Source organism: Acanthisitta chloris, unplaced genomic scaffold (assembly GCF_000695815.1).
Source record: "Acanthisitta chloris isolate BGI_N310 unplaced genomic scaffold, ASM69581v1 scaffold34883, whole genome shotgun sequence".
Classification (NCBI taxonomy): Eukaryota; Metazoa; Chordata; class Aves; order Passeriformes; family Acanthisittidae; genus Acanthisitta; species Acanthisitta chloris.
In genome coordinates this window covers 12,880-23,019 of record NW_008666005.1, presented here as the reverse complement: position 1 = coordinate 23,019, position 10,140 = coordinate 12,880, and the positions used below count along the sequence as shown (strand labels likewise).

The 10,140-nt window shown below is 59.9% G+C and overlaps 2 protein-coding genes across 2 annotated transcripts; both read right to left on the bottom strand.

The window, feature by feature from the left end:
• Positions 1-832: 832 nt before the first annotated feature.
• PDZD3 (PDZ domain containing 3) lies at positions 833-4,526 on the bottom strand (the record flags this gene model as incomplete). Its single annotated transcript, XM_009071952.1, has 9 exons — positions 4,487-4,526; positions 3,216-3,243; positions 2,854-2,918; positions 2,430-2,641; positions 2,135-2,321; positions 1,741-1,877; positions 1,462-1,666; positions 1,127-1,323; positions 833-1,003 (listed from the first exon to the last, which is right to left on the bottom strand). Coding segments are annotated over exons 1-9 (1,242 nt in total), but the record flags the coding sequence as incomplete, so codon positions are not given.
• Positions 4,527-4,595: 69 nt separating this feature from the next.
• NLRX1 (NLR family member X1) lies at positions 4,596-9,903 on the bottom strand. Its single transcript, XM_009071951.1, has 8 exons — positions 9,803-9,903; positions 9,566-9,634; positions 9,016-9,113; positions 8,200-8,816; positions 6,315-7,729; positions 5,413-5,499; positions 5,083-5,334; positions 4,596-4,921 (listed from the first exon to the last, which is right to left on the bottom strand). The coding sequence occupies exons 1-8, from the start codon at positions 9,901-9,903 to the stop codon at positions 4,603-4,605; spliced, it is 2,958 nt and encodes a 985-aa protein (XP_009070199.1). The 3' UTR covers positions 4,596-4,602.
• Between the last annotated feature and the right edge of the window lie 237 nt (positions 9,904-10,140).

Genomic DNA, 10,140 nt, shown 5'->3' with positions numbered 1-10,140 from the left:
TGATGCAGGAACAGTGCTGTGCTGGATGGTGGACACTTGCTGCCCACAGGTTCACAGTGAGGATAATAAGAGCACAAGAGATGTCCATGCATGGGCAGACCTGAGTCAACATGCTGAGAGGTTGGGGGTTCCTCCAGCACCCCATCAGCCTCCACTGTTCCCTCTCCCCTTCACACAGCAGCCTGAAGGCCAGACAAGTCTCAAGGTCCCCAAGTCCTGTGGGTCACGGTGTGGAGGGCAGTGCCTTGGCTCTGTGGGAACTCCCAGAGCCTGGAGCTGTGCAAAGGCTTCAGTGCAGCTGAAGAAATCTCCTGAGAAATCCCTGGAGGCAGTTGTGCAGGCAAAGACAGGTCTGTCTTCAGGCTACAAGTTGCTGCCACCACGGCTGATAAAGCTTGGAGCCAGCCTCGGTCAGCAGGGATGAGTCTGGGAAGGTGCAGTGCTGTGAGCCCATCACAGGTGTGGAGCCACAGAGCAGAGTGTGCAACGGCCATGCTGAGCAGTGCTGTGGTCTGGGGGCACTGATGGGCTGGACATGGTGGCTTGAGTCAAGGTGCTGTGTGGGAGAGCCTGTCCAGAGGCTCTGGAGCCATCAGAACGCCTGACGCAGCCTCCTCTGCTCCTCCTGGCGTGAGTTCTGTGGGAATAGCATGGTGACACACATCCACCCACCCCACCACTCCACCCTCACCCCATGGGCATTTTGGAGGGGTCTTTCTGCCTGGTTTCTGTGGCCACAGCCCCACAGGAGCCAGGTGGATATTAGGACAGGCAGAGCAGGAGGGTGGCAGGACGCAGCACTGCCCTGAGCACCTTGCAAAAGAGGATTTACCTGTATGAGCTCTATACTGTTGGCAGCAGCCACCAGCCAGGAGACAGGTCCCTTTGGTTCTACCTCAACGTGACAGGGTCCAGGGGAGCCACTGGGAGAGGGCTGGGAGGGTGTGGAGGAGCCTGAGGCAGGGTCAGTGTCCTCCAAGAACAGCAGAGGGGAGAGCCCGATCTGAAAGAGCAGAAGAGGGATGGACATATAGCTGGTGCTGCATGGCCAACCAAGCCTGGGGGCAAGACACCCATCTCACAGCACCCCAGGGTTTCCCAGCCACGTTGGGTCCCCAAAACCTACCGAGTGGTAGAACTCATCAGCAGCAGGGTCAATGACCAGCAGCGTCACCTGGTCCTCACGGGCACGGATCCTGTGCACCGTCTGGTCGTGGTCCAGCCCCTCGATGCTCTCACCATTCACAGCCAGGACACGGTCCCCTTCCTTCATCCCTGCCTGCTCAGCTGGCAGCCCCACATCCACCTCCCACAGGAACTGGCCTGCCATGGTGGGGAGATGCTCGTGAGCCCCCCGTGCAGGAGGGGACACGGTCCCGCTGCGGGCACAGGGCTGGCAGCTATTCCCAACCCTGGGGCACACCTTGCTCAGGTTCAGACTGCCCTTTTCATCCCCCTCACCTATTCCCCCAGATCTGCAGTCATCCTCCTTGAGCAGAAAGCCGTAGCCAGCTGGACCCTTCACCATGTGCAGCTCACGGACCTTGAAGGGCAGTCGGGAGGTGTCTGCCAAGGCAGCTGTGACCCGCAGGCCCCGCAGGCGATAAAACTCCTCCACAGCACTGGTTGCCACCAGCAGAGTCACCTTGTTGCCACTCTGCTTAAGCTGGATGGGGAACAGAGGGTGCTCAGTGATGCTGTCAGCCCCAGTCCCTCACCCAGCCATGCCAGGAGCAGCACCTTCTTGGTGAGCTGTGTATGGGAGTAGTTCTTCACGCTGGCCCCGTTCAGCTCCAGGAGCCAAGAGCCTGGTGGCACTCCTGCTCTGTCTGCTGCTCCGTCCTGCCTCACTGACAGCTGGAAGGTGCCCTTTGTGCCTGCAGGGAGGAGAATTACAGTATCACGGAATCATCAGGGTTAGAAGAGACCTCTAAGATCATCACATCCAACCATGAACCTGTCACTGCTCTAACCCCTAAACCATATCCTCCAGCGCCAGATCTAGACACGTCAAACATTTTCAGAGGTGGTGACTCCACCACCTCCCTGGGCAATATTCCAGTGCCTGATCCCCCTCACAGGGAAAAAGAAGGGGAAGTCTGGATGCTACTTCAGGGGGTCTGTGGTGCTTTACCTTCTGGACACGACACACTGAAGCCAAAGCCACTTTTGTCCCTGGTGACATGGCAGAGGCGTGGGCGGATGTCAGTTGGCAGCATCTGGGACAGGTCCCTGCCCAGAGCTTTGGCAGCTTCGTAGGAGTCACCATCCAGCACTGCTAGCAGGACCTCATTCCCACTGGCCTTGATCTTCTGCACCACCTGGAAGAACCCAGGCTGTGAGCCCTGGGCAGACACACCTCCAGGGGGGTGGGATCAATGCCCCAGGGGCAGCATAGCCCCCAGAGTCCCAGGGTGCTCCCAGCTTACCAACTGGTGGTCCATGTGGTCCACAAAGTGGCCATTGACCTGGAGGAGACGGTCCCCATCCTGCAGCCCCCTGCGCTGGGCCACCCCTCCCAGCTCGATCTGCCGGATGATGTGCCCCTGGCAGCTCAGCTCCTCGTGCAGGCAGAAGCCAAAGGTCTCTGTGCTCTCCTTGGTCAGGAGGTAGAAACGAGGCTCCCCCTCACCCTCACCATCTGTATGGGGGTACAGCCCATGAGCAGAGCCCTGCAGGGAGCCTAACACAAGTTCTCTACCCCATCCTGGCTGGGCTCTCCCCACTCCCACCGTGGGTTCACCTCCCACAGCTCCCTGGCATGGGAGAGCTCAGCACCCCAGCAATGCCCAGGTGCCACACACAAGCTCATGCTGACGTGGGGATGCCCTGGGAGATGAGAGTATCATTTACCAGTGTCCTCAGCCAGGATCAGGGCAGGGTTGTCGATCCCATCTTTGGGGTTAAACTCAAATTTTCTGCAATGACAAAGGGCAGGAGAGGCCACATCAGTGCAGCAGCATGACCTTCCCCTGCCTTGGGGAGCCTGTGCCTCCCAGAAACAGCCAGCTGGGGCCACAGCTCCTGTGCCTCCTCTTCCGGGGGAAAGCCAGGAGGGAATCTCCTCTTAGATCATCACCCACATCTCTCCTGAGCTAACAGCTCCTGGGACAGGCAGTTGGGATTTCAGCTGTTACCCACCCCACCTCAGCTGAGCCCAGTTGTGGGACCACGAGCCCCAGAGAAGCCCCGGAGAAGGGGAGCTCAGAACTTACATGATGGATGTCTTGTCCCCCTCGAGCCCTGCAGAGGGAGAGCAGAGGTCAGCGCAGGAGGTGGTGGGCTGGGAGCAGACCCCATGCTGTCGAGCACTCAGGGCTTGTCCATTCACAGACTGAGCATGCCATGCCAGGGGAGGGGGTTCCCCAAGCCCACACAGCCCCCCAAGCCCCTCTGTCCCCTGGTACAACTTGGTCCCTTGGTCCCACCAGCAGTTCTCTTACATTCCCAGGCAGCAGGACACCTGCTGCTCAGGTCCAAGGGGCACTCACTGCCCAGCCCAGGGAGGTCCTATGACACTGGGGGCAAAGCAGTGCCAGGTTGTGGTGGCATGCAGCTGGAGCTTTGTCCTGAGGGTTTACAGGGCTCTTGAGTGAGGGATGAGAAGGGTGACCAAGACTCCCGAGAGCTGGTTGGAGCCAGGACATAGAGACAGAGCCTCCCCTGGCACACCTCCCTATAAAACCCCTCCCCACCTCTCCCAGTGCAGGGAAACCCAAACCCAAGGAGAGGGGATTCCTCCCCAGCATCCCCACAACATCCATCTGCATTCTCCTGCGTGCCTCTAGCTCCTTTCCACGGCCTGCCTGGGCTCTGACATTGTCTTGCTCCATGTGGAAGCAGGGCCTGGAGAGGGTCCTGTGGGGAAGGGTCTCGGCAGGATGCAGCCCCATTGCCCCGGCACATACCTTTTGTTTGCTTCATGGCTGCAGGGAATGCGAGAGGGAGCAAGGTACAGGGTGAAGTGGCAGGGAGACAGGTCCACGCCTCTCCCAAGACGCCCCAGGTTTAATGGTTAAACAGCCCTGGTGTCTCCCCTGCCCTCCCAGCCCCAGGGCACTGCCAGCCTGAGCTGGGAGCAGGGACCAGCACCCTGGGGCACCCAGATCCTGGTGTCCCAGCCTTCCAGAGGGACACATGGGGGGAAGACCAACTGGTTTGGCATGGGATGGAGAAGGGGCAGAGCCCTCCAGCTGCTGGAGGGATGGATGTGCCAGTGGCTCCACGTTCCTCCCCGGGAAGGGCCCGAAGAGGAGATTGAATCTTGGCACTAGTGTGCTTGAGTGGAAACAAAGTGGGACACTTTAATGCTACTAAAGGATTCACAAACAAGCCTAAGTCCTGCCCTCTGCCACTGCTGTGGTTGGGGTGCAGGGACTGGGTCAGCACAGGCCCAGAAGGACAAGTCCCATTCGCTCCTGGCCTGGTCTCTGTACCATTCCCACACTTGAGCCTTGCCTGCAGCCGAGGGCTGAGCCCCACGTACCCGGCACCTTCGACAGCACCCATCCACTCAGCATCTCCATGGGGACAAAGGGGCAGGGGATGTGCTGCTGGGGCACACTCCTCTGCTCCCTCCCTGGCTGATGGATGGGCAGCAGCTTAGAGGGTCCCTTCCTGCTGCTTCGCCAGCATCTTCTTGACCTCACTCTCGACTCGCAGGAACTTGGCTTTCCTCCAGGGATTTGCAGTCTGTCTGCGGCTGCTCTCCAGGTCCTGCAGGAGGAGAGCGAGGTGCTGCCGAACCCTGTCACGGTCCCAGAAGGGCAGATTCCTCTGCACCACGTTCAGGATGTGGGACCAGTAATCGGAGACGTCGGTGCCTGCTGTAAGGAAAACCAGAGCCCGGACACCGTCCCGGTCCATGCGCAGGCTGTGGAGAGCACGTTTGCCATCCTCACTGATGTCGTTGAGGTACAGGCTGGAAAAGGAGCAGGAGACACGGTGAGGGGAAGGACACAGAGGCAGACAGGAGAGGGACACAGAGGCAGAGAGGAGAGGGACACAGAGGCAGACAGCACAGGGACACAGAGGAGGAGGAAGCACCAGCAAGAGGGAAGGGGTGTGTCAGAGTGAACTCACTGCACTTTGTCCAGCTTCTCGTGCTTTTTGGCCACCTCCACCACACGCAGAGCTGCTGTGTCTGTCAGGGCGTTGTAGCCCAGGTTGAGCTCCTGGAGGTGCTGGTTCTGAGGCAGGTGCTGAGCGATGAGCTCGGCGCCGCGGTCGCCCAGCGCGGTGTGCAGCAGGGACAGAGACGTCAGCGAGCGGTTCCCTGCCAGCGCCTCGGCCAGGAACTGAGCCCCCTCCTCACCCAGGGGGTTATTCCCCAGCCTGTGGACACAGGGAATGCCCAGGCTGGGCAGGGTGCCCAGGGCAGCAGTGCCATGCAGGGGCAGGGGCAGTACTCACCGCAGGTTGCTCACCACACACTTGTCATGCAAGAGCAGGTCACGGATCTCCTGGCAGGCGTCGGAGCTCAGGCTGTTGAGCTGCAAACTGACAGCACAGAGCAAGGCACAGGGATGGCAGGGCCAAAACGGCTGCTCCCTGTGAGGCTGGCAACCCTGCTCACTCCATCCTCCCTGCGCCTCCCCATCACCATCCTAGCCAGGCTCCCCAAACCAGGTCACGCCAAGGTTTCCTCTCCCAGAGGGAACACACTGATTCCGCACAGGAGCATCAGCCAGCGGAGCCCGTGCCAGCAGCAGCAGGGTAGGGGAAGGGGCTGCGGGGTCTGCAAGGGATGGGTGGAGGTCTGAGGAGGGATCAGGACTCCGCCAAGCCCTCCTGAGCATCTGGAGGCAGGAAGTGCGGCACAGCCCAGCTGCACAGCCCGGTCCCAACGCTGCTGAGCACTTCTCGCCACCACCTGGGCGACAGCAAGACCTGCAGCTCCACCAATGTTCTGGAACAGAGCCCACCTGCCCCAGCTCACACACATCGCACCTTTGGGATGACCAGCTCCTCCCAGAGCCTGTTATACAGGGATGCTGGGTGGCTCCAGGGAGCTCAAAGACAGGTCTGCCAGGGCAGCTGGCAGCCCAGGCTGTGCCAGCTGCAGGGAGCTGCCCAAATATTCCTCTGGGAGGGTGTGCCGGGACTGCAAATCCCGGCATGCAGTGCCCTAGAAATGCTGCTCCAGGAGCGCTGCATGTTGGAAGCTGTAGTTCCTCAGGTCTGTGCTGAGAATAAACAAGGGCAGACATGCCCTTCCCTCCCTTCTCCATGCCTGTGCTCCCAGTGCATCCCTGTGATGGGCAAGAGGTGAGGGAGAGCCCCAGTTTTTGAGGGCAGGAGAAGGTGGTACTCACTGAAGAGATTTGCATCGCAGCAGGACAGGGAAGAGGGTCCTCAAGCTGGTGGCATCAAGGTGGCAGGAGGTCAGGTTCAGCTCCTCCACCTCGTGAGACGTGGTGCTCATGACAGATGCCAGGACAGAGCACTTGAGGGGGGTCATCTTGACGGAGGAGAGGTTGACGGTGCGGAGGGAGCGGATGGCCTCGGCCGTGAAGCGCTCGTTCTGGAACTCGTGCAGGAAGAAGAGGTAGTCCATCAGCTCCGAGGGGGGCAGGCCCTTCCTGCTCTTCCTGATGACTGTCTTCTTCATGGCCTTGGCGATCTCAAAGGCCGCCAGGTTCTTGATAGAGCAGCCCAGCTGCTCCAGGATGGCGCGGTTACGGCGGGACAGGATCCCACCCATGAAGATGGGGAAGAGCTCAAAGACCTCATCATCAGGGGTCTCATCAGGGTGGGGCATGGGGCCCTCCACGCCGAGGATGCTGGAGTTGATCTGGTCCAAGACATCATCGTTGTAGTAGTCCTCCTCTTTGAAGAGCTCCTCTGCCATGGTGTGGGCAATAGCATCCTTGTCCTTGCCGCTCAGCCGGGAGAAGTAGCGAGGGAAGATCTTGAGGAGGTTGAAGAGCACTGGCAGGAAGCGCCAGGGCAGCACCTTGGAGACAATATTGACAACCACAGCCACATCTTCACTCACTTTCCCAAAGATCTCTGACAGCTCCTTACCCACTCTCTGTGCCAAGGTCTTCTTCTCACCCAGCACCACGTACAGGGCCGCCAGGTACTCCTGCATGGCAGGGATGGTGAAGACAAAGGTGTGCTCTTTGCCTGGCTGCACACACGGACTGAGGAAGAAGCGGAAGACGTCGCTACGGAAGACCTCCAGGAGGTTGAGCTCGCTTTCGGTCTTCATCTCCACCTCAAAGCACTGCTGCAGGTCTTCCTCTGAGAAGCAGGTCTTGCGGGACATCACCCCTTCGTAGGCCAGCTTGCCCACCGTCTTGGCCACGTACTTCATCATGGAGATGTTGGAAGGGTCAGTGCTGTCCAGCACCTCCCCGCTGAAGTTGAGCCTCAGGAAGCTGGTGTAGATACCGGTGAGGGTCTGGCTGGGAGGCACTGCCCTGGTGAAGTAGAGGAAGTGCAGCATGGTGCACACCAGCCAGCAGTAAGAGGGCAAGAAGCAGGCAGTGGTTATTTGGTTGTGGCGCTCCAGGTTCCTCGACAACATCTCCACCAGGTTTTCCTGCTCGGCTGAGCTGCGATCCCTCCTGCCCTCTCCACTGCAGCCAGGCTGGCTGAGGCGCATCTGGAAGTACAACTTCTGCAGGTTGGTGTCGGAGAAGCCGCAGATCTCGGCGTAGCGACCCACGTACTTGCCGGGGACGCGGCGCACGGCCGACGGGCGCGTGGTGACGATGATGCTGGCCTGGAACCACAGGGCTGAGTGAGGCTGGAGGTGCTCAGCAGGGTCCCAGGTGTGTAACCCACACAGAGATGCACAAGGATCACCCCACCCAGGGCATGGGGTTCAACAAGCTGCTGCTCAAAGGGTACTGGATGAAATCTGAGCCAGGCAGAGGGGACAGAAAGACTTTCCCCATCCCCTGCTAGACATATATTCCTTCCCAGGGAAGGCCTGGAAGAGATCAATATTGCTGTCTGGAGGACAGCAGCCCATCAGACTGTCCTCATTATCCTACCAGGCCTCACCAAAGCTCCCACAGAGATCACCCAGTACCAGTGACATGAACCCACCTTGGCAAGTCCCTCCAGGCACAGGGGCTGCCTGTTCACCCCAGCCAAGCTGGACTACAGGTAATTATCACAACAGCTCTTTGTGTGTTGCCTCAGGACTCGCCCCCAACCTTCCTCCAGCAGCTGGAGGGACACACTGACCTCAGGCAGGAGGTATTTTCGAATCAGGTTGACCACGATGGTGGAGGGAGGCACAGGTTCATTGGGGTCACAGCACAGCTCTGTGCCAGCCAGGCGGAAGTCCAAGTTGAGACGCTCCAAACCATTGAGGATGAAGAGCACCTTGAGGTTGGAAGTTCCCAGCAGCGGCACCACGTCCCGGAGGTGCTGGTACTTCTTGGTTATGAGGCGCCGCAGGGAGATGGGGGCATGGCTGTGGGACAGGTCCTCACAGGAGAAGGGGATGACCAGCTCAAAGCGAGGCAGGCGACCGTGGCACCAGTCCACCACCATCTTCTTGATGAGGGTGCTCTTCCCCGTGCCCACGGTGCCGTACAGCACCACGTTCTGCACCTGCCGCCCACAGGCATCCGCGTCAAAGAGGTTGTGGAGGCTGATGACCTGTCTGCAGGACTGCTGGAGCTGGTTCTGGATGGTGAGCTCTGGTGAAGGCTTCAGAATCTCCTCCAGGGAGCTCTCACGGATCACTGGGTCCACGTGGACGGCATCCAGCGAGAAGGAAGGGCCGAACTGCCTCTCCTCATTGGGCTGGTGGCTGAACCATGCAGACAGGCTCTTCTGGTGTTTCTTAATAGCACCTGGGAGGAGGAAGGTGCTTAACAGGACTAGGGTTTCTCCCTAGCAGGGCACTGGGGAAGTTGCCAGCCTCAAGCCACTGCAGCGAGGTGGCTGCAGAGAGGGGACAGCTCCCAGTTCCTGTGAATCCTCACACTGTCCAGGAGAGCAGCTACCCCCACCCTGCTGTGCAGGACCCTCCATCCAGTGCAGGAAGCTTACCAGAAGAGTCCACATTCCTCAGCTGGGCCAGAGCACGGCGAGAGGAGCTGGGCTGGACAGAGTGCTCGCCGGACCCTCCCTGGTTCTGGACGTAGCCCCTGCAAGAGGAGAGGAGAGTGTCTCAGTAAGGGCAGGGGGAAGCAGCTCCAAGCCCTGCCTGGGGCAGATCACAAGCAAGTGCTGTGGGAAGTGCTGAGTGAAGCCAGCTCACCCCTTCCTATCCCCACAGCAAGGCAGAGTGCAGGGCTGGAGCAAGGGCACAGCTGGGGACGGCAGGCATGGGGGCAAACCACGAGCTGTGCATCCCCAGCAAACCTGTGGCGAGGCAGAGGAGCTGGGATGAACTCAAGGCAGGCAGGGAGCTGGGTCTGGCTGCTTTTCTAGGTGGAAGCAAAGCAGTGTCTCTACCCAGAGCCCCACTGGTCCCAAGGCAGCCACCACAGCCACCCAGGTCCAACCACAACTGCCCAGGTCCCACCACGGCCACCCAGATCCCATGGCAAACAGCCACAGGGCAGAATGGGCCATGCCCCAGCTGTGTGGCACTGACCTGGGCAGGGAAATGCTGTTTGTGCAAAGGATCTTCCTGAGGAAGCAGCTACCTGCAGCACCTGGGGGAGGAAGAAGAGCACACACAGTCAGGGATGGATATTTCCAGCTCTCCCAACCCACTGGCTTCACACCTTGCTGGGGTGATCCAGCACAGGCTCCCCTGGGAGGGGATGTCCACCAGGGGCAGCTAGGACAGGGGCAAGGTCACAGTCCCACAGTGCCAGCTCACCTGGCCCTGCAGCAGCACATCCATACACACTCTCCTGCCAGGGATCGAGACAGCTGTGTCCAGCTGCCCCAGGACAGGCAGCCCTGGCACTGCATGGCCCGTGACATCCTCCACCTGAAAGAGAGGTGGACAAGGAGCTCAGCAGCTGTCCCACATGGGCAGGTGGGGCAGAGCAGGACGGGGCTGTGGGGAGGAGGTGAGCAGTGCCCTGCCCAGCCTTACCTGCCCCAATATGGTCCAGTCTGGCAGAACTGGCTGTGCTGGTGTTGACTCAGGCTCCCGCCCCAGCTCAGCAGGGTGATCCTTCAGCAGCACAGGTTGCACTCACAGCCTCCAACATCCCG